Source organism: Etheostoma cragini, chromosome 8 (genome assembly GCF_013103735.1).
Source record: "Etheostoma cragini isolate CJK2018 chromosome 8, CSU_Ecrag_1.0, whole genome shotgun sequence".
Taxonomy (NCBI): domain Eukaryota; kingdom Metazoa; phylum Chordata; class Actinopteri; order Perciformes; family Percidae; genus Etheostoma; species Etheostoma cragini.
The window spans coordinates 11,812,240-11,837,359 of NC_048414.1; the positions used below are offsets into that span (position 1 = coordinate 11,812,240).

Sequence of the window (25,120 nt, forward strand, 5' to 3'; positions counted from 1 at the left end):
ATAAACATATATATATATATATATATATATATATATATATACTGTATTTGTGTATAAAGTGGTAGTTTGCTTAACCTTGAGAAGCTACAGCAGTAAAATGTTGCTGTCACATTGATACATTGGTATAAACAATTAATATATCAGTCACAGGAGCCATTTTTCTGCAGAAGGATTACTTTGGCTTTCATACCTTAAGTACATTTTGCTGATAATAATACTCCATTTGTAACATTTTGAATGCAAGACTTTTACTTGTAATAGGGTGTCTGTATATTTCTTCTTTATCTGAATGCTTCTTCCATCAGTGGAAGACACTACTGCAATCATAGTAAACTTTGCTGGGAACAGAGATTTTCATGCCCCCAAAAAAAAGCAATAGCAGCCCACAGGTCATGTCAATGGTTGCAGGCCCGATGAACATAATACACTAACTTTGATATGCAAAGAACGGACTTGAAAGGAGCTTTTAGGTGATTTGTATTAGTGAAATATGCAACCAGGGGAAGTCTGAGGATATTGGAAGACCTCAAAGCCATGAACATAGCCCACTTAGGGATTCATTTCAATGCCAACAAGGTTGAACCACGATCCCCAAGTACACTCACCTTGGTCAGGCAATATTCCAGATAATATATCTTCACAGCTTTCTTTCCTCCCCTTTGCATCGAGGACAGAAATTATTTCTACTTATTTCTCATAAATGACACTGCCAAGCAAAACTAATAATTATTCAGGCTCTATACTGTTGTGATTGATTGGGATGAGAGTACACTGATCAATTTTCTTGTGCATTTCATTTGAAGCTGCAACTCCTCCCATCTTTCAGAGCTTGGCGACATGAGCTGTGTGAAATCAATACAGCTGTATGGACATTGAGAATAGATCTGAAACTTTAGTTAAGAGCACTTGTAGCAGGTACATTATACAAATTTGAGATCGACAACGTCAGTCCTGGAAGCTGGCGCTGCCTAACTACAGCTGATTCTTTATCATACAGATTATTTATCTAAAATTCAATGTGCTGCGGTAAACACATGCGTATAATGCTCACCTCTCCCAGTGGCTGCAGACATTGGGGTCATCCGGGTTCAGACTCCATACATTAGTGGCCAATCCCAGAACAAGCAGCAGGGCTGGCAGGGCAACAGATAACCCCATTCTTCACCCTAAAAGGGGAACAGGGAAAAAGACATAGATGGTTTGTCATTTGACCGTAACTTGGATGAGTTCTCATATTAGCCTTTCAAATAGGATCATGATTGTACTTGGAAATGGTACATCTCAAGTAATCGCACCACCTTTAAAGTAATTTTTGAGATAATATTATGCACAAAACACAAGCTTATACTTGTTTAAGGTAATAGTTTAACGTTTTTGGAAATATGCTTTTACTTTCTTGCCAAGAGTAAGATGAACAGATGGTGTAACTTGTATGTCTGTATGGTAAATATGAAGCAGCAGCCGGTTAGCTTAGCTTGGCCTAAAGGCTGAAAATTAGGGGAAACAACTAGCCTGGCTCTGTCCAAAGGTAGCAAAATTTGCCTTCCAGCACCTCTAAAGCTCACTGATTAGCTTGTTATAAAGTGTTTGTTTATGCTGTAAAAAAAAAAAAAGGTGTTAAAACAACAAGTTGTGGTTTTAAAGGGGGTTAGTGCAAAACTATTTAAAATCCTTAGGCAAGTAATTACTGACATTAACCATGGGTTCAGACAGAATTTGAGGCACATTTTAGAGGCGGCCCAACTTTGTAAGCAAAATCAATTGCAAAGATGCAAGTGGGCACCAATTTGCCCGAGGCAGTGCCAACTAATGCTAAGGTTATAGGCTTTATAACTTCCTGATGAGTTCTGAGGTAGTTGAGAGGCTGAGCTGTAAATAAACATGCACACAGTCATTACATTGGATGTTTGGGTTGAATATTAAATTTGCACAAGTGACATAAGGTGAAATTTGCTTCACTTTCTGTCTGAACACACAGATTTTGTTTCCTCTGGAAATCCTTATGCTAGGTTAAACTCACTGTCTCTTGGCTGTAGCTTCATTGTTACTAAGAAAGTAGTATCAACCTTCTTGTCTAACTCTCTTCAAGAAAACAAATAAGTGTATTTCCCACAATGTCTAACTTTAAGCTAGGATTGTTGCAATACATGCCTCTAATTGTCAACATTTTCTCTAATGCTTTTCTCCTTCAGTTAGACCTTCAAAAAGCACAGCTGCAGAGATGAAACCTCCCTGTGACAGTGACAGAGATGCTGATTTGCTTAGACCAGCAGGTTATTTCATTAGACCTATAGGCAGAAGAAGAGTGCACATGATCAATGGTGCATGACAGTGATGGATTCGCTACACAAAAGCAAGTCTTACCTTAGTTCATCGCTACCGAAGATAAAGGATGTATGAGACATGAATGACTGACAGATAACATATCCCATACTTTAGGTTAATACCTGAAGGCCACCATCTCCATCCGCATGTTATGTGTAGTGATGTGTCTCAGGAACATGATGTGGCCTCATGAGAATAAAAAAAACTCACATATCGTTGTATTATAAACAACAAACAATTAACAGGTCACATGTTTAAGTCTCTTTGTATGCCTCAATGTATAGTGATTATATGCATATGTAATATTGTGTTGGCATATTTACATTTGGCTGTGAGCCCTGCATGTGCTTTATTGTGGTATATGGGATGTGTTCAATATGTCTGAGTGACTGTATCCAATAACACATACATTCACATGTTCAGCTAATCTTCTGCATTGATAGCTGCATGTAGTTCACTCACATGTGAAAGAAAATCAATCAGACCTCCACTTCCTCTAAGTAGCAGTTCATCTGAACAGGCTGAGGTTAAAGTGATGTTCATTTCCTTAACAGAATGCTTACACACAAGATACACACATTTTAAAGGCTACAACTGCTTTCATATTCAGCCCTTTCTCTGAAAACATTCTGTTAAACACTCCATAGACCCTTCTTGATTGACTAGAAAGCTTTTATTGCTCCTGTGATTAGACCCCCACCTTCAGTCATTTCTCTGAATGGCTCTGGACAACCTCATAACTTGTCATGTCACAGTTTTGCCAACCCCACAAGCTCTCTGTCACAAGCCTGCAGCAGGAGACCGAGAGGTGATAAAATTAGGATTATCCTGAATATGTGGCAAGGTAGGCAGGACAAGCAGTCGGAGGCACATGGTCGTAAACCCACCTAATCCTACAGCCTGTGGTCCTTGGGTGATTTTTGTGGATGCTGAGGGGGCTGTGGAGCACTAAGTGACAGAAGTGCAACTGTGCCCAGACACACACTCACTGGGAGAGGTGATGACAGGTCGCAGATCTGTGGAGAGAAAGAAAATAATGAGCTTATGATGACACACTTCCTTTGCATGCTCTCACACGCATGTGTACACACAAACTTATACATTTCTTATGGGATCAAGAATCTCAACAGGGATATAGTTCACACAAGTTGCTCTTGAAAGGCCAATTTACTCTTCACAGCCTCCACATCCGACCACACAGTTTTCATTCCATTTTCCAGTGTTCCTCCTACCTGGTATCCACGGACACACTAAGTTACACACATGAATCAAAGCAGACATTAACTCAAGGAGGTCTAATACAATGAACTCTGTTCAGACTTCATTCACTACAAGTGGCTTGTCCACAATGTGGCTAGATGACATTATGTGTGCTTGTTAACAAAGCCTACACAAGGGTTATTGCATTGATAAAGAAGGCATGAACAGAACATTGATATCTTTATCATCTCTTTCATGACACTGCTCTTAATGATTCTTCCAGAAAGTCAGAGGTCGGGTTTGAAATTCTTCTGTCCCTCATGTGCGATGAATTCTGAATTGAGATGTTAACATAAACCTGACAAAATAATACGTCTGTTTTTGTTCTTGGCTAAATAAATAATTCAACATTTACCTTTTGCATGTAAACTGTTGCTAAGGCCCAGCTCGGTGGACATTGAGACAAAAGACAAATAACATCATTTAGATACCTCTGACTGGTAATTAAAACTGTCTTTAGAGGCACCATCATACAGCACACATACAACAAATACACTACACATTTACTACAACAACCACAAATTTATCAATAAAATAACATTTGCATAACTGGATCAAATTTAGCAGATTTGATAAAAAGCCCATACTTAGTTTTTTGAATTTTGCTAGTGCTCAATTGGGGTGATATAAGTTCCAGTTTTTAAGATGTGTTTAATGAATTTATAATAACAAAACAATATGTACGATAAATATATGTTTTCTCCTAACTTTTAACTCCTGAAGTATGCAACAAAGCACTAACCTTCATAAAGGTCCCTTCTGATTTATCTAATTTCTGACAAAAGGATGATCTTTTTGTTTGTAGTGAACAGGAAATAATTTTTTGCAATCCACCACAAAAAAAGACTGCCATTGCAAATTCTAATATGTAATCAAGTCTTCTGTCAAGGTTGTCACTATTATTATTGTTGCCAAATCTATTTCCACTTGTTATTTATGTGCAGCACAGGATATGTCAGTAGAGCACATTGGTGACTTTAAAGATTTGAATGTCAAGGACAAGAAACCCCTTTATATTTTGTGGTACCCAAACAGACCCTTGCTTTGTCCTTTAACGTGGATTTTAACATTTGAATGTTAAAAAAAGAAAAAAGCTAACAAACTTTTAGTACTGGTAGACTGGGTCAAAATGAACTTCTGTTGATTCTGCATACAGCAAGTGTGAACAAAGAGTCTTGCATAAGACAGACAAGTTGGATCAATGTGACGCTCATCACTTGGGGCTCTCTTGCATGCCTACTCCCTACATTTGCCAACATCCACAAAAACAGTTAGTTTCTGTTTTGACGTGTTCAAGTCGCACCAAAAAAAAAAGTTCTCCAGAGACCTTATTTCCCCTTAAATGAATTTCTATCCTGTTCTTCGCCACTTTGCTTACTGAGACTAAGAAACCCTCTCAATCACGGAGCTGCTGCATCTGATCCCGGTGACAAACTGCTGAAATAGCAACATCTTTTAGGCTATTGACGGAGAGACAAGTGCAACGTACAAGAGTGTTTAGGTGTACGTAAGATAACGAATGTGAGAATAAGGACTTATGAATCTTGACACGGACACCCATGGTTAACATTGGACACCTGCCTTCAGAAACACTGACATGGATGAGCCAGAGCTACAAATATCTGCCTATCAGCAGAGACATCTGTATGATTAAAGCCATGTGTCTTCAGCGTGTTACTTATTAAAGTGAAATGCAATTAAACACTGTGCGCCCCTTGGATGACCAGTACCTGCAGTCTCCCATGAATGATGCTCAGCAAGCATGACTGACTGGCAGAAGTCAGAAGCTCACCTCCCTTCTGTAGATACCAGCTGCTTTTCATGCCCATCTTATTGCTTGATGTGCTCATTTATCACAATGCTCAGTTTAGTGTTGCTTGTGTTAATTTACATCTACATAATGGAAACCAGTCAATGGAAACATTGCTCGGTGTTGCAATCTTGACTGGAGCAACAGAGAGAATGCCTGATCAGTTGTGGGCGTCTGTGTGTGTAACATGTCTTTGCATGATCAGCCTATTATCTCTCCTCTAGATTTAAACCGAAAGCTTATATAAAATTTTTATGAGAAATTCTCCCGGCCACTCAATCTGTTTTGTAATCACTACTGAAGGATTCCCGGAGCAACCTAATTTGGAGTGATCTAAAGGTTACAGGTGTAACCGCGCAGCACAGTGTGCCAATGAGATAAGCCCCAGTGCTGACCATCCCTATCTGCTGCTGGGGGCTGTGAGTCATTAAGAGTCAGGCCTCATTAGAGAGGCCATGGTGTGGTGCATCATAGACACTGCTTCCCCTGGCTTCAGCCACACACCTGTGTCAGAGTGTCTGATGTGTTAGATGCCAGGAAGACAATGATATGTCGGGGGACGTGCTAGTTTTTGACAAACGTGGTAGCTAAACAGTACATAACTAAATCCTGCTGCTACCAGCTGCAAAAACTATAATAAAAACCTCCTTGAATAGTATTTTTTTCTTTCATGTTTCAACTGTGCTGTGCAGGAAAGTAATTAAGTTGAACTGTACAAGTTAGAGGTACAGTATTGGTACTTTACTTAAGTATTTCTATTGTCTCCAAATGTACACTTAAGGGGAACATATAAGTATGTTTTCAATCCAGTACATTTATCCAAATGTCGGTTGCTGACAGTTACTAGTTGCATTGCAGATTAGTTACTGTGTGGTAATATTTTCTTTTATATAAGAAAATGTTTCAAACACTTCTTCCACCATGGACCAAATTTTCAATTAAACATGAAATTAGCCTGTTTTATTTATAAAATATTGACCTTTATGGCCACAGGGAATCTAGTTAGTGATTTTTCTTTGTTTGTCGTTGTATTTCTCTCTATGTACACACACATCACTTTAAAAGAGACCAAACACATGCATTGGCATCAAGCGTATTGACGTCGTAAAGCCCGAGAGGGTGTTTGTCGCTGCATTTATGAGAATTTCAGTAGTGCTGACAGACTGAAGTACAGCCAAGCCTTCAATGTCTTATACCTGATCTCAGTAAAAATGCACTCCTTGGTACTTTACTTTTTATTACACTTGGATGATTTGGAAAGCCAGCTTGACATTACCCAGCTAAGGATTAACTTCACAATCTCTCTATCTCAGACCGGACACTAAGGGAATATAATACTGCTTAGTTCTGGTTATGGACATCAGTAGTTCAACTCATTTGTGAAGACACTGAATTGACACTGAATTTACAGTATTTCATATAACACAGGAGGAAACTTCCATCTTGTTATAGCTTTGGGTTTTGAATCAGATTTTCCAAGCAGAGTGAAGATGGACAGAGGAGAGATGTGCAATATGCATGTTATTATCATGCACAGCATTCATAAAAAGTATATGCAGTTTTCAGTTTCCCAGGAGTACTGATGTACTCAGCCACCACAGCACATTGCTCTGTGTTGTGCCTCTGATTATACAGTATATCTTTAAGAATAGAAAATATATAAAAAAATAGTTATAGAGGGGGCAAAAGCAAGTGGATTTCTTGAGGAATGCAACTTCACTGAAGCAGGCATAAAAAAGCCGGTGTTATTTGATTCCAAGGACATAGAAGACAAAAATGAAAGGTTAGTCAATAAGCCATAACCAATAAAGATTAAGACACAGGCAACAGTCTTCTTCTGTGCACGTAAAAACAAGTGCCAGGCGATCCGGGTTGCACTGGACAATTGACACAGGTGCAGTCAAGAAAGTGCATGTGTACAAAAATAAAATATACCAAAAGAAGATTTAGTGTAAAGGCTTAATGCTGAGTATTGCCGGCATCCATTACAAATTATAATTTGATTGCTTGTACATTCACTCAATCAGTCTTTTTTTAAATTAACTATTTTTATAACTGATTAATCATTCAAGACATTTTCTTCTAGCTAAAAATTGATTGATTGAAGCATTCTTTGCTTTCAACTTTAGACAAACAGGCAGTTTAGGAAAATTGGGTGGACGTAAGGAAGACGTATGTCACAATCTTCAGACATTTTACTGACTAAACTTATGATTAATTGAAAAAAATAATCCCCAGGTTATTCGATAATAAAAATAATTACTTGTTACAGCAGCCCCAGTACAGTATGTTTTTAAAAGGACACTTTAAATACTAACATTTGAATTTATTGAGCTATTATGCCATTGAATAAATTATGGGATGGAAATACATTACTTATTGGAGTTACAATCTTCTTTGGTAAGCCTTCAAACCTTCTCAACTTGGTTCCATTGCAACTAACTATCCAACCATTAATACATTTACAAGCATCCATCCTCTCTGACAGCACTGGTAAAGAGCAGATTTAAAACTGATAGATCTTCAGCTGCTGCACTTGGCCATCAACAGGCTCAAGTCTCATAAAAGCAACAACACTTTCACAACTGTGATTTCCACTTGGAGGTGGCGGCACCTGGGAAACTGCTGTGCGTCGTTTAACAGGAGCTTAATTCTGGACACATGGTTTATTCATGTGGCGACTGCTGATATCATGACTCTCATAAATCACGCAGTGCGGCATGCTGGACGTCCACGCGCTTGGGCAGGGCTCACTAATCTCAACAACATCTTTCATCTGAATAACCTTGCCTTACCGCAGGGCAGGCCAACACCAGACACAGCCAATTGGAGGGAGACTCTCCTCATACTTTTATTTCTTTTACTCTGGCCACAAAGCCTTTCTGCAGCCTGTCAGAGCAGACAAACACTGTCCTGTGTGCTCCCAGTCAGCAGTCTGCCCACTTTCAACCACATGCAATAATAAGAAATTGCTTCATGGACATCAGAGGAACTAATCTAGTCTTACGTTAGCTTTATGAGTGTAGAATCAGACACACAAGGGAGAAGAGCCGGTCGAGCCATCTGTTCAGAGGTGGTTTAAAGAAAGAGCAGAAAATTTGAAACAAATGTGAGTAAACATGATCAAATATGGATAGTAGAATAGAGCATTTAGCAACTTTGCCCTCACTTTTTAAATGTTTTTTTTTAAACTGTCAAGCATTATTGTATTTTAGTAATTAATTGGATTCGGGTCCTTATCCACATACTGTAAAAATCCCAGAGTCCACAGTTATAAACATGTCACCAATTACCAGCTTTAGGCCTACATTTCCGTAAGAAAACTAATTGGTGAAACAACACTACTTGATGTATCAAAATAACAATGAGCCTGTCACATAGCTCTGCGTGCTGCTTTGAATAGTCACTACGTTTCGCCCCATGCTTCTAATAACAAACCCTTGGCATCACAGACACCCAAATGTCTTACAATGCCCTCTGCATCTACGTCTGTCCTCTCTCCGCAACCTGGCTCTGGCCTCCTGCTGCCACCATGAGGAAGCAACAGACAGGCTCCTCCTCGCACCAGTATTGCTCTCCTTCCCCACACAGAGACAATTAACCACCCTGTGACTGACTGCGAACAATGACAGCTGCTGGTGAACAGTTGGACATCTTAGGACAAATTAATGTGTGAATATTAGCTTGTTGAACCTTCTGCTCTCTCCCACCAGGAGAACAAAACAGAACTACTTTATTACTTTGAAGCTCTAGTCAAGGAAGCACAACCACACAATCATGCACACAAGGCAGCCAAGACAGTTATAACTGTATTCCATAAAGTAACATCCTCTACAGAACTGTGCAGAAGTATGGTGTGGACTGAAAAACAAGGAAGAAGGCAATGAACAGGCAAGTTTGCCATGAAATGCTGAAACAACAGCACGGCTGCCAGGGCAATTTTACACCCCAATAGTTTCACACCTCAGCCACCAACCCTTTCCAACTCTGAACCTTGTGTCTTCTTGGTGTCTTCATTTATTTTGTGTCAGTGTCCAAGATGTGAGAAGCCAAGCAGTAAGAAACTCGTCCCAAATGTCACAGGGTAAGCAGTGTGTGAAGCAGACAGGGGGAAAGAAAAGCCACTGCGCCTGGATGCACCTTGCTTTCTGTGCAGACAATCCTCTGAGATTTCACAGGAGGGTTTGATTTTTTTTTTTAAGAGTACTGCATTTATTATCTTACTAAAGTAAACGTACAGAAGTATTATTAGCTAAACGTACAAAAAATATGAAAGTACATTTTCTGGTTCTGCAGTAAAATGGCCTCTGTGACAGATATAATATTACAGTCTGATGCATTAATGTGTAAGCAGCAGTTTAACTGTGGTAGCTGGTCATGGTGAAGCAAAACTTTACTACTATACTTTTATGTACCGTTTGGGAAGTACCACTTTCTACCACCTAAAGTCTCCCAAGATATATCTGTTGGATCATGAGATAATTAATGGGAGAGAAAAGAAGAACTACTACCACCCAAATCTGTTTTCATTTTATAACTCTTCTCTAATCTTCTCTTGGATTTGTTGTGAAATATTGGACAATTTGGTATTGAAAGGAAACCATCGGAAAATGTCTCTTTGGTGGAACTGCCAACAACTGACAGACATTTGAAACATGACGAGTACATGGAGTCACCAGTCAAAAAGGTTGGAAGCCCCAGTTTCTTAAAAAATATGTCATTTTTAAAAACTAATCACATAGTTGTATTATGTAAAACTTAATCTGAAAATGAACTGCAGCTGTCAGAAAATGGAGTTGAAGTGTGACTAGCATTTAACTACAAGCACCTCCAAATTGTATTTGCGAACACTACTGGAGTTAATGTTACATCATTGATGCACTGTGGTTTGGTATTATAACAATCAATGAAGTGAAGACCAAACTCAACTGCTTATTCAGAGAAATTGAAGATGCTGTGGGATCTCTCACAAGAAGAATCTGTATATTTGAGTGGAATTGCTTTTCTAAAAATAACCAATGAGAATAGAATATTAAATACTTAAAGCTACCACATACCTCTCTACATCAATAGTTTGCTCCCTCTGCTAGTGTAGCACATTAACCTTCTGGATCACTAGTCAATAACTGAAAAGGGAAATGATTTACCATCATGACTATTAAATCTGGAAATATGCTTCTGCAGCACGTTAAACCCGGCCGTCGTGCAACCAGGTGATCTAATTTTTGTAAAATGAGTGCTCCATCAACTGGATTTGCATTAAACATGTATATGCCACATTTTTGCCACCATACCCTTTTAAATGTCCTTGAAACCCCTTGAGCAAAACACGCCTACAGTACTTAAAAAATGAACAAAAGAGAGGAGTGCTTCGTGCTTCGTTCAGCCTGCCTGATGAATACACAAAGAAGATGCTTATATTCATCACCAACTAACAGACTCAAATAAAGCCAAAATGTAACTGATATTGAGAATACACATGAATCTAAAGTCAGAGGCATAAGGAATCTGCTTGTACAATCATTAGGATATAGAATATAACCACTGGGCTGAAGAAACAATGTACTGAAACGTGATCTATATAAATCATCTGCTTCAATAGGTTCACAGTGTTAAAACTCTTCCTGTTTCTCTATTTCTCTGCAGTGTAAAAATAAAGTCCAATGCAATTGTGTTACATATCACAATAGTGTAAATATCACCATGCAATCCAACATACAAAATAAATTGAATGTAATGCAGTCTGATGCTCTCAAGAGTTTTTGGTCACAGTTTTCTCTGCCATCTCAACCTACACAGCCTTGTGCTGTATATAAAAATACTCCTAAAAGTCTATGCAAACCTAACCAAAATAATAATGGCTGTAAGTCCTCAACACCCTCACAACTGTACTTTCTACTTTTTCAGCCATTATCCTCTCCATTCTCCCATGTGGCTGGAGCAGGCAGGACCGCTGTGTTGGTGCCAAGTATTTGTGCCCCAACCTCATGCTCTCTGGGCAGGTCCAAGTGCGACCTGGGACACTTGGCTGCCTGGTGTATTATTCATACACCAAGCCGCCTCTGTTGAGTGGGCAGTTATTCAGCATCCGAATCCCAGATGTGGTTCAATCTGTGCTCCATTCACTGTCCTGACTGCTGGCCATTGATCACAAGCAAGGTACCCGGGTGCTGAATAAGCGTAGGGGTTTTATGTTATAGGGCTCAAAGCGCCACACTGACAAAGATCCATCAATAGACATGGGAAATGGGCCAGATTTTGCTTGCTAGAACTGATCGGACAGGCCGGGAGAAGATGCATCGGTAACATTTATTAAACAGGAGTAGCACAGCATGTGGCTGAGATGTGGCAGTAATATATTATATGTCAGGTATCCATTCAACGTGGCAATAGAGCTGAGTGTATGCAAGTAAGCATCTCTGTTTCTGAATCAGATACAGAGGAGGCCAGAAGTGCACACAGATGATGAGTTCCCTTTCTGAAAGGTGCCAGAGGCAAGGTATCACACTCTAATAGGCATCACACTATTAATGGACAGTTGAGCATAGTGAATCATATGTCCACATTAATCATCAATCAAATATAGGCAGCCAAATGTGGCATGACCACAACTCTTCCGTGTCTGCATTTGTCAGGATGATGATCAACCATCATCAATCATGTTGTAGAATTACTGTACAATGTGAAATGCGAATAATAATTATCATGTCAGCTAGCCTACCCAGACATACAGTACAGGACTCACTGGGGTACTTATTGAAACACCTACGTAACAATCTGATGGCTTCAAGAGTTCATGAGTTTAGCTTTCATGCAAATTACATGTTTCTTTAAGACCAATATTAAAATTGTTTAAGCAAATTCATTTTAACTTTACTGGATCTTTCTTTCCTATGGACATGGTTTATTTCAAATAAATATTGTATGAAAATAATCAAGCAATCTGAGTTTCAAAATATTTGCTATATTCACACCCACACTACTGGGGAATATTTGAGTTTGTTTAACCTGTTAACAGGAAGGGGTTTTGTTGGGATTTGTCTCCTTTATCAAGTATTAAAAATGGCCTCGCTCTTTGATCCCAGCTATGAATCATCTACTACATAACATTTCTATGGGACTTAACAGATTTTTTTTTACATTTTAAAACACTCTTTAGTGCGGCTCAGTACCTTTTTGATGCTGTCAAATTTACATTAAATATTCAATTTCAGTATGTTTCTGAGAGGACCAGATTTCAATTCTTCCGCTCAACAACCTCAGTTCTTAAAATATAAAGATTAGCCAAAATGTAAGATGCTCACTGAATTTCTTTGGTTTCTCTATAGTCTTAATAAGTGATGAAATCATTTTTAACAGTAATTAAAAGCCAGCCCAACTTAACTGAAAATGTAAAATCGCAAGTAAACCATGTGTACAAAGCATATGTCTGAGATGGAGAAGCGGATTTCTGCTGTCTCAGGCATAATGATGAATAATAGCCTTATCAACAAAGCACAACACATCCCAACACGCTGAGATCTTATCACTGCTCATTTCCTCAGCTCATGTACTTCCTGTATCTCCAGTGGAAAATGTGTCGTGTTGTTTTTCTGCACTTCCACTGACAACCTAGTCATGTCAAAAGACTCAGGCTTTATGGTAACGATCCTTTTATGAGACAAGAAAGAAAAAAGTGTCAGGTGTAAGCAGATGCATCAGCAGTATTTGCAAAAAGTCACCAGATTCCCATAAGGGACATGCTTGTCATTAAAACAAACAAGAAAAGAACTGATGAGTGCATTAATCAGAGCGCGGCCATGCATCGTGGGGAGCTGTAGTCTGCGGCGTTCCTCCCCAGGAGCGGCTGCACCTGAGGGAGGGGGGATTAACGCAGCTCCACTCTGGTGCTCTTGTATCTGAAATCTGCCTGAGCTCATCGTTTCTGCTCCTCATTGAGAGACCGTGGCTGGATATCAGGCTCAGGCAATCTATTCCCCTGCAGAGCACTGGCTGACCGACATCAATGCTGTGCATTGTCAAATTATTAATTAAATGCATGCAAGCAAGTGTAATCAGATGCAGACATAGTCAGACCTTTGGGACAGCGAACATAGAATTGAAACTGAATCTAAATTGCAGATGTCTTCCCTTTTTACAATGCCAGCTAGCTATGCTGTTTAAAACATTTAGCATCATTTTGCACTTATAAAACTTTGTTGGGTTAGGGTTAGAAAATTCATGACAAAAAGGACTTGAAAATAGGCCTATGTCTACTTTTATAATCAATTAAAACAGTGTGTATAGACTGCAGCATTAATATATGTACATAGATTTATAAGAGATAAGATGTGAGTGCATTTTCATATATATTTTTTTTATATTTGTTTTTATGTTTTTCAGACGTGCAAAATGTAAATGTCACAGCTTTCAAAAGTAGAGCAAAGTCCAGTTTATGCTTCCATATATTTAATTAACTTTTGAAAATGTAGTTTCTATGGCTCCAGGGTATTTGCTCAATGCTCAGTGCACTTTGCTGAAATAATAATAATCTATCAGTCAGCACGAAGCAAAAACAGCTTAATTTGCAGAATAAAGGTCATTGGAGCTGCTACTTTTGAAAGGCTTTGACAGAGAACAGTGTTCAAAACAACAAACTCTGGAAGAAACGCTGCCTTGAAATATTTCAGGATACTCAGGTTCACTCACCAGATCATAAAAATAAATGACAAGTTTATAACTCTCAGATTTGCCCTTGTGAACTGGACCCAACCCACTATTTTTCCTACAGCATCTCGATGTCTGCTGGAGACTGACAAACAACAACATATCCGGCCTGTGGGTAAAATTATTTCTCAGCATATCTACTTGTGAGAGTTTTAAATTCTATAAATTCACATGTGATTTAGAGATTATTGAGCTTGCATGGGCGCAAACCAGCAGCTAATCAAGTGTTAATTACAATAATTAGGTATCTAAAGAACAAAATAGTGTGTCCTGGCCAACTGAAATGTAAATTGTATTTACACACAGCTCTCATATATTCTTTTATGTGTCTAATCTACATTGTAAATGGCTTTTACTGTGTAAAATCAAATTACTGTGGAGAGCAATTTCTCTGTTTGCCAATAGAATGTGTCCTTGTGAAGTGAAAAAGCTGTTGCCTTCCACAGCCACACTCTTTCATTAATCAGCACTAATTAAACATATTGATTGAGCCAAACATCGGGATTTCCAGTTGAAAGGGTTTATTTAGACTGTAAAGTGCAGACACACACACACATACAAAAATCTACCAAATGCACAAGCCACTTAGGTGCCCTTGAAGGCTCTGTTGCTTTAGAAGAGCTCAGAAAATGAGACAAAGATGTGTCTGCTCACTTCTCATTAAATAATGTCAGATTCCACGGCATCTCAGAGGCAAATGTAGTCCTTGGCTCTAGTGAGAGCTGAGGCCACTGAGGCTGAACTAAGTATCAATTTGTTTTCTGGCAGCATGACCTCTCATCGCAGGAAAAACTTGTATGAAATCACAGTTTGAACCAACCCGAATCCTGAAGGACCACTAGATGGTATACAACAACAAAAACAACAACCTACAGATCACAAGTTTGATGAAAAGACACTTTATTCGAGCGGAAAAAAAGCTCACTGAACATGTAACAGCTCATCAGCAAGAGCATGCCATCCACCAACAGACTGAAACTACTGGATGTGGTTCTGATAAAAAACAATGTCTTTTTGCTCCACATAAATGTGCCGCACATACAAATAAATATTACAAATGACACCGTAGTAGGGGTGACCTCTAGCTCAGTGACCATGTAGCCAGTGAATCCTTTGCGGCGACCTGGCTTCGCATCCGACCCCCAGCCTCTTGCTGTGTCAAAACGTTGTGTAAGTGTGCATAATAAGGGAATTAAATTACTTCCAAATGTCTTTTTGCTGTCCATGCATCTCCAAATTTTCGAATTTAGAATTGATCAGAAAAACTGATGGATTAAAAAAAATCATTTTTCTTATAATGGTGGTGATGGTGCAGTTGATATAAAACGTTCCTTTGCTGTAGGAGATGTGGGTTCAATTCCCACTGCAATACATCAACCAATGTGTCCCTGAGCAAGACACTGTAACCCACAGTTGCTCCAGAGGTGTTTAACCTCTGACATATATATCAATTCTAAATGACGTGTAACGTAGGCCTAATGTAATTATAAATAAACAACGTAAAAACCCATTGAGTTGCCTAAAAATTGCCATTGTCACAACACAAAGCAGTAAACAACTATTATGTATAACAGCTATTTATGTAAAGGAAAGTTGACCTTTTGGAGATACAGTTTTCACAGGACAGCAATATATATATATAAATATAAATATTTATATATATATTTTAAATATATATATATTTATATTTTTGGTGGATTTAGTCAACTTTTTTGACAGCATTCCCTGTTATTTTGAAATCACAACTGGCTTTGTTTTTTTCTTTGGTGAATTTGAAATAGTTTGACTGTAAAACTGCTAATCTAACTTCTTAATACAAAAGGCAAACAGCAATTGTAAGTTAAACACAAGTTTGCTTGATATGATTTATTTATATGCAAATGTGGAGGTGTTTGTGTAGTTATAAGAGGAAAAAGGATGGAGGGTGTTAAAATTAGGAAATGATTAAAGACCCACAGACTTAAAAAATAAATCAACAAAGGCATTAGAGCAAATCCAAATTTTTGAAAACATTGTCTTATTTGTATCTTGTATAGCCAATATGTGTCAGTATCAGGGTCAAAACTAAACCTGCATTGCTGTAATGCCAAGGTACATTTATGATAAATGACTTCATGACAAATAGCTATAATGCGGGAAACCCATGCAGAGCGTGGGCTACAATGTATGCAGCTCCAACAGAGCAAAACAACCGCGTCTAATGTAAGGCTCCAGTTGCTCGGTGTGTGTACGAGGGCACCTAATGCATCTGCCAGTGATTTAATAAATAGCATTGCTTCGTACAAATGCCATATTTTGGTGTGTTTGCTTTTTTTTTCCACGAAAAAGAAATCAACAGCAGTAGGCTAATGAACTCCATTACTGAACCATGGTGCAGATCTGCTCATTGACCAACTGACCAATGCAAGTTTAATCAGCGGCTTTAGGTTGCACTCTGTTGTCATCTAGTGGCTCAAAAAGGACATAACACACCACACGTGGTCTTCAATCTAAAATAAATCAACATTTTCATCACAGCTGCTGGATTCACTTCCTATCATTGACTTTGAAGGACACACAATTATCGTAAAACCGTATGGAGAAATTAGTCTTGGACTGAGAAAGACATTGTAAAATTAGAGTCACACAGGCTTCACTTAAAACCATGTCAAATGTTATAATTTAATGTGAACCAAGAAATGCAACATCCCTCACCAAACTTATCTCTTGCAGAAAAAACATTCCCTTAAATAATTACAACTCTTATTGAACCAACTGCTTATGCTTCCTTCATTAGCATCCAGCGCATCACAACATTCGGCTTTTAAATCTCTGTTTTTTCAAACTAATAATTTTTCTGGCTGGCAGAATATGCAGGCTTCGAGCAGTGCAAAAAACAACAACAATAGGCTACATTTCTGCAGAATTATAAAAATCTCCGGGATAATAGGCTACATCCTTTCTTTTTCTCTTTCGTCAATCCCATACATTTCAATAGGATAGACAAGCCAATAGGCTAATTAAATAGAAAGCACAATTTGTCACATCGACCAGCCAACAGCAGCGCTTTCCAAATGCCAAACGACTGCGCCCCAAGTTCCTGGGAGCCCGCTTCAACGACACAAACAAAAAATATAGTAATACAAGCTATTTATCTCTTTTAACAAACATCTGCGAAGCTGTTTTTACCCACATACCTACTGTCGATGGTGGCGACATGCATGCTGCAGCATCATTATCCTCCTCTGCCGATTCAATCAAAGCCCTTATTGTTAGGTTTTCTGGGAAATGCGTTTGAACTCACCCTTCGGCAGACTTGAGATTTAAAGTTATCGCCCTCGACAAAACAAAATTCAGAGGGTCCACGATGCTACCGTGTTTAATTAGCCTAGTGAGAAACTCAAATTGCAGGTAGGCTGAAGCAGGTAGTTTCTGGAGTTTAAAGCAGCACTGTTCTGTACCCGGCGACGAGCAGGAGTCAGGTGTTGTGAGAGGAACCGCCGCTGCTTCATCCCTCTCTCCTCTACTTCACTGGGTAAAGCGCGGCCCACTTTAAACTCTGGTGACGTCGTGGGTGCTGATGCTGATGATGCCCCCACCTCACCCATCACACCCCTAAACACTCATACAGCAACTTGTGTTACTCAATACATGTTTAACAGGTCATGGTTACAAACCTGTAGGACCAAAGGCTGATGAATGTAGTGAGCAGGCTGTCTTAGTTTTCTTTTCTTTTTTTTTTTACACTGAATAGTGTTACCTGCTAAACAGTTGTTTTTAATGATAAGACTAGTGGCATTCAATATTTATCCCATTGTCAAAGAAACCAGCAGTGAACTGATCCTAATAACAAGTATCCAAAAACTGAAGTACTGTAGCTTAATTCCTCTGCACCATAGAGCAGAAACTACTCAAAACACATCAATGAGACACACTGTTGCACTGTGACATGTTGCTTCATTACAGTAATCACAGGCACTTTAGTTTGCTTTGAGTCAACCCACGTACACTGTCCTTCTGCTGTGAACACTCTAGAGCACCAAATGTGTATTAGTAATCCACAGGTTACGCAAAACACATCACAAGATAACTGAGAAGTAAAACATGGCACAACAAGGAAAAGTACTTTCCACAGCTTAATGTATTAATGCTCAGGATCTAAGAACAGCGCACATCCAGACTTCTTGACAAAAAATAGATCTGTAGTCATCTGCACCACTAAATCACACCTCTGCAGCCACTCAAATCTTGCTTTTGGCCTCAACAAAACTCTGCTTTGCTTGATACTTGACTGTATCAAAAGGTTTTCACAACCCATTTCTGCAGGAACATAGGCTAGATAACTGAATGACCCGTGTGTGTATGTGTGTGTGTGTGTGTGTGTGTGTGTGTGTGTGTGTGTGTGTGTGTGTGTGTGTGTGTGTGTGTGTGTGCGTGTGTTTATGTCTCAATCCTTTCTAAGTACTTTTACTGTCTCAGTGCAACTGAGAGTAGGTCTTCTGTTTTTTGCACTTTATCAGAAATGTGTTTGCGTGGCATGCAGTCCTCTGTGTGCCTTCTTTGGAGCCGCTCCAGATAAACTACATGTGCACATAAGTAAAAGAAGACACAGTTGCCTTTGCCTCCATATTAGCTCGCTGAGTTATCTTACCCAAACAGAAGGGCACAGCTCCACCTTCCCATTGCCGCTGGCTAAGGGACATGCTTTGTATGAAACATGAAAATTCATTACACTCAAGGATCTGCAAAAAAAAGATGCTTTGGAAAAATCCTCTCCTAAAGTTATTTGTATTTTCCCTGTATTTTCTCCTTTGTTTTCTTTTGATCCTTTTCATGCATAGTTTATACTGTTATCGTTTTTAAAGATTTGCCTCCAACTATGCAAGCCATTAGTCAAGAAAACACAGGATTTTGGAGAAATTAATTTAAGAAGTGTGCTTTCAGCTGCACCTGAGTTGACTCCATCCTGAGCAGAGGGAGGACGCTTAAGGTGAAGGAAACAATTATGTAAATTTTATTCTGTATGCAAAATTAAATGGACTAAAATGACCTACTCTATCTGTAAAGTGTCTTGAGATAACTCTTAAGATTTGATACAGTAAATCAAATCGAATTTAACTGAACCAATCAAGGTGCAACCGTGCAACACATCCACTTCTCCTAGCTGTCCCTTCCTGTGGAAACATTTCTGTCTTAGTCATTACACAAACATTTGCATCTTTGGGACCCCAACTGTTGGCCTCTCTTCTCAGCCAAAGCAACTGGCTGCTGTTATCAGTTGCTTCAGAAGCTGCCTTTGTGGCCTGCTGTAATCCCTGTCCACAAATCCCTGACTCCCCAAACAAAGTAGTGGAGGATGAGGCAACAAATCCACAGCATCAAACAAGACATAGCGTATTCTGGTATTCCAGAATTGCTGCTTTTCCGCGATCCGTGCATCAGCTTGTTTCTTTTGTCTCATCTGCTGCCTCCTCATGGCGCAGCACTGTCTGGTGAGTAAATAGTGTTGGACTCAAACTCTAGAGCTGTAAGTTAGTGCCCTTTGTGAGGTCTGTTCACAGTCTGTAATTCCCAGTTACCATCTTCCCTAATGTGTTTTCTCCGCAGGGATTTCTGACTTTTTTCTTCCTTTATTCCTTTCTGTCCAAATCACAAAAGATGCATTAATTAATTTCACATAATCAGTAGGCAGTAAATCAAGAAGGGGTTTCAAGACATTAACAAAATAATTTATCCTGTGCACAATAACAAAGACTAGCATTCAAAAACATTCACTTTACAGCTAACAAACAGTAAATTCTGCACACATCCGTGAAGACATACATCCGTCATCAGCTACACACAGTACAAATAGTTTGTTTTTTTGTGTTTTGCTGAGGTTTTGTGAGATATCTGTTTCTGAGATGTCTGCTGGCACTATTTTAAAGTTGAGATAAAATTGTGTTTGTGGCGTTCTCAGTTTTAAAGAATTACATTCTGGAGACAAATCTCTGGATAATACACAGACCTCACAATCAACTTTTTATTGTAACTACTTCTAACAAAGAAATCGCCCTCATAACATCGCTTGACTGCAAGGTCTGTTGGTTATCCAGATGTTCAAGAACACTGACTGCAAAGAAATGTTGCTGCTGAATGTTTTTAAAGATCCCTTCCAGACATGTTAAGATGTTAAAAAAAAACTCATTTGAATAACAATGTCAGTCTGATAGGTTTTTCTACACAACAAATATCAATTACTTTGTTAAAAGATCTTTAAATGTTATCTCCTCTTTCTCCCTCATTGATAAATCCAGAATCTCTGTTATTCATATGAAAAGTTTAATTAACTGATGGACACAAGATGTTTCCACTGAAAAATGTACTCTTAGTGTATAGTTAATGCACTGGAGGTTTCAGTTTTCCAAATTACACTTGTGTAAGTTGCCTACTTGACTATGATTCACTTTCAAACAATGTCACAAAATCATGCACTCACATACACATCTTAAATGAAGATTAAAGGTGAGCACAGATAAACTTTCCCTCTTTAGCAGATGACTATGGAACCAAACTCTGAACATACACCTTTCTGTACAGTACAGCTAAAACATTCAAGTGACTTTAAGTGTAATTTTCCAAAACCAAGAACAACACAGCCAATAACAATGAAGTAGCACCATATATACTGTGTACATACTGTATATATATATATATATATAAAAAATTAATTGCAGCCAAAAGTTTGGACACACCTTCTCATTCAATGTGTTTTCTTTATTTTCATGACTATTGACATTGTAGATTATCACTGAAGGCCTCTAAACTATGAATGAACACACATGTAATCATGTACTTAACAAAAAAGTGTGAAATAACTGAGAAAATGTCTTATATTCTAGTTTCTTCAAAGTAGCCACCCTTTGTTGTGATTACTGCTTTGCACACTCTTGGCATTCTCTTGATGATCTTCAAGAGCTAGTCACCTGAAATGGTGTCCCAACAGTCTTGAAGGAGTTCCCAGAGATGCTTAGCACTTTTGCCTTGACTCTGCGGTCCAGCTCTCTCTCAAAGCATCTCGATTGGGTTCAGGTCCGGTGACTATGGAGGCGCAGCACTCCATCACTCTCCTTCTTGGCCAAATAGCCTTTACACAGCCTGAAGGTGGGTTTGGGGTCATTTTCCTGTTGAAAAATAAATGATGGTCCAACTAAACGCAAACCGGATGGATATGGCACACTGCTGCAGGAAGCTGTGGTAGCCATACTGGTTCAGTATGCCTTCAATTTTGAACAAATACCCAACAATGTCACCAGTAAAGCACCCCCACACGATCACACCTCCTCCTCCATGCTTCACGGTGGGAACTAGGCATGTAGAATCCATCCGGTCACCTTTTCTGCATCACAAGACACGGCGGTTGGAACCAAAGATCCCAAATTTGGACTCATCAGACCAAAGCAAAGATTTCCACTTGTCTAACGTCCATTCCTTGTGATTCTTGGTCCAAACAAATCTCTTCTGCTTGTTGCTTCTCCTCAGCAGTGGTTTCCTAGCTGCCACTTGACCATGAAGGCCTGATTCACACAGTGTCCTCTTAGCAGTTGTTCTAGAGATGAGTCTCCTGCTAGAACTCCATGTTGTATTCTTCTGGTCTCTAATCTGAGCTGCTGTTAACTTGCAATTTCTGATGCTGGTGACTCTGATGAACTTATCCTCAGCAGCAGAGGTGACTCTTGGTCTTCCTTTCCTGGGGCGGTCCTCATGTGAGCCAGTTTCGTTGTAGCGCTTGATGGTTTTTGCAACTGCACTTGGGGACACGTTCAAAGTGTTCGCAATTTTCCAGACTGACTGACCTTCATTTCTTAAAGTAATGATGGCCACTGGTTTCTCTTTACTTAGTTGATAGGGTCTTGCCATAACATGAAAACGTTGTCAAATAGGGCTGTCAGCTATGTGGTATGTATGTATATATATATATATATATATATATATATATATATATATATATATATATATATATATATATATATATACATATACATACATACATTCATACCACATACAGGCCATGCAAGCTAAGCAGGGCGGGATGATAATAAAAGCTTTCCTATTAAAGAATGTTTTAAGAAGGGATTTAAAAGATGCTAATAATGTGGTATGTCTGATTTCAGTAGGCAGAGTGCATAGGCAGCATTCTGCACCAGTTAGAGTCGGTGAAGGGAGCTCTGGCTGATACCAACATAAAGTGCATTACAATAGTCCAGGCAGGACTTTTTAAGATAATTTTTTGGGGGCTTTTTACCTTTATTTGTAAGTGACAGTGGTCAGAAAGGTGGGAGAGTGATTGGGGATGACACCCAGCAAAGGGCTGCAGGTCGCTTTGCAAATCAGGTCGCTTCGCAAATTCCAGCCGCTGCAAAGGCATCAGCCTGCATCGGCATCAGCCTGCATCGGCCGTACGCTCTTACTGGGTGAGCTATAGGTCACCCCAACATGTTCAACCTTGTGCAAATCCAAATGACCTGGAGACAGAAGAGATCTGATTTTTGAGAAATTTTTAAGCTGGAAGAAGCAGACTTGAACAACATTCTTTGCTTGAGCATTAAAAGAAAGTTTAGCGCTAAATAACACACCAAGATTTCTGACAGTCAGGTTCATGTTATTTGTGAGGAAACCAAGCTTGCTGCGAACAAGGCTAGGAGAGTTAATTGGAACGTTGACCATAATCTTGGATTTGTCCTCATTGAATTTTTTTATTTTTTGCAACATCCAGCACTTCACATTATAAACGCAGGCAAGGAGGTTATATACACATGACTTTGTGTCATCCGCATAACAGTGATGGGAGACACCATGGTTCTCAAGGCTATTGGTAAGAGTAAGCATGTATGTGAAGAAAAAAAACAGTGGGCCAAGAATGGACCCTTGAGGAACCCCACAATTGAAGGAGGTGGTGCAGGAGGAGAAGGTGGTCAATAAGGTCAAACACTGTGCACAAATCTAAAAGCACTAGGACTGAGCAGTCACCTCTGTGCTGTTAAAAGCACGTCATTGGAAACTTTCACAAGGGCAGTTTCTGTGCTTTGACGACCTCTAAAAACTGACTGCTAAAATTACTATTGACATTCATGAAAGAGATTAATTTAGTTGAAATTACTTTCTCCAATACCTTAGATAAAAACAAAAATTTTGAAATTGGGCGGTAATTGCTAAGTAAAAAGGGATCTAAATTGGGTTTTTCAAGTAGCGGTTGAATAATTGCGTGTTTAAAACTCTTTGGAAAGATGTTAGACATCAGCAAACTATTAATAATTAATTAAATGAAAGAACCAACTGTAGGGCGTACCTCTTTTAAAAATGTAGTCGGGTTGCTTTCTAAAATAGAAGTAGAACATTTCATTTTGGAAATTAAAGTCAAAGTCAGTCGTTATATATTGTGTATATCAAGATTTTTTTAATTTTACATTTACCTTACCTGGGGGGTTGAGAGAAAAGGGCTTGTTATAATAAGCCTGTTCTCATGCATAATACACAGTAATACAGATTCTACATTGAATGAACTTTAATCTTTTTTTAGTTTTTATGTCATCATCTCTACATTTTTGCTTTCACTTTTTTCACTTTTGATGATATTTTTTTAAAACCCAAATACAATGTAGAAATAGAAAACAAAAAAACTGCAACACCTCCCACCAAGACCTTTGGTATTACCACAGATTAAACATAGTAACAAAATATAATTTTGGAGAGCATAGAACAGTGGTTTCCAACCACGTCAGCTGTTGAACCCTTAAGCAGTACGACCCCTAGGAAGAAAATGCACTAGTGTGGATGTTTTATGGTCCACGTGGGAGACCGGGATTGTGGTCAGGTCTGATATGCTCGAGTGCCCACAACCCAATTTGTCAAAAGCCACTTAGCATTCACACGGTTCCTGTCCATGGGCTCAAGATAGGACACAACCAATCTTTCCTTTCTGTCAGCCCGGGTTTATGGAGAAAAAGATGATTTTTGGCAGTAAGATGCTTTTGGTAAACCAAGCACGGCTCAGTGGCCTTGTGTCTGTCTGTGTCAAGACAATGTGCACAGACTTCAGAGCAGATTGTAAAAATGGCAGTAAGTTTCAAGTTGTGCTTGATGACTAATCTACATAGTTCAGGTTGGGCTGACAGCTGACAGATCATTCACAAGGGAAGGTGATGGGCTATTGTCATTTGTGGTTTTGATTAATTTTGTCCACAGAGGACAGTCTGACAGACTACAGCATGTACCATAAATTAAAGAGAAAAATTTAGATCAAGTAATTTTCTATTTAGTGATCTGAGACAAAAGTTTAGAAAGATTAATACATTTTTACTGGTAAATTTTGTTCAAAGAGGAGTTGTTGAAAATGCTTGAGGTTTAGAGAATTTTTGGGAACAAGAAAAAATTGGGAATAGCTCAAAATATTAAAAGTTTCTTAAATTTGGCAGATGTGAAAACATTTTTATAGCTTTGTTGAAAAAGGTGACTTAAATGCTGTCTGTTCAGTATCCACTGATTAATGTATTTCATCCTAATAAGAAATAAATTACATTACTGTAAAGCAATCACATGAAGTGGCTTTGAAATAGGTTCACACAAATTTCCCCTGCATTGAATGCATTTACACTACTTGCTAGATGAATAACACATGACTTGCATGAAAGTAAACTCACATTTGTGCGCCATTCACTTTTAAATTTTCCAGTAGATTCTTTTTGGCTATTGATTAAAATATATTGTGCTTGCATCTGGTAAGAGACAGTGAATAACCTAAAACAGGATCGTTAAAATAACACATTTTGACAATAAGAGTATTGGAAGGTCCGAGTGTATCATTGCTATTCTGGATTTTGAATAATCACGCATCCATAAAAAGGTGGGATAAGAGAGATCCTGACGAAAAATGTTTTATTTTATGAAAAATATACCATTTGCATCTGTATTCATATGGCTCTGTCATTGTTAAATTCAGTGTTAAAACAGCCAAACAAACTTTTTGGTAAAGATAATACTTTGTTACTTTGTACTGATACA

At 38.7% G+C, this 25,120-nt stretch overlaps 1 protein-coding gene across 5 annotated transcripts in view; it reads right to left on the reverse strand.

Moving 5' to 3' along the window:
* Positions 1–17,642, reverse strand: part of megf11 (multiple EGF-like-domains 11) — a 68,680-nt gene extending 51,038 nt beyond the window's left edge. For all 5 annotated transcript variants that reach the window (XM_034879393.1, XM_034879392.1, XM_034879391.1 and 2 more), the window contains exons 1-3: positions 17,385–17,642; positions 3,213–3,341; positions 1,052–1,166 (exon numbers count right to left, since the gene is read on the reverse strand). In XM_034879393.1, the coding sequence (XP_034735284.1) occupies positions 1,052–1,158 (107 nt within the window). In that variant the 5' untranslated portion in view covers positions 1,159–1,166; positions 3,213–3,341; positions 17,385–17,642. The remainder of the gene's footprint in view (positions 1–1,051; positions 1,167–3,212; positions 3,342–17,384) is intronic.
* Between the last annotated feature and the right edge of the window lie 7,478 nt (positions 17,643–25,120).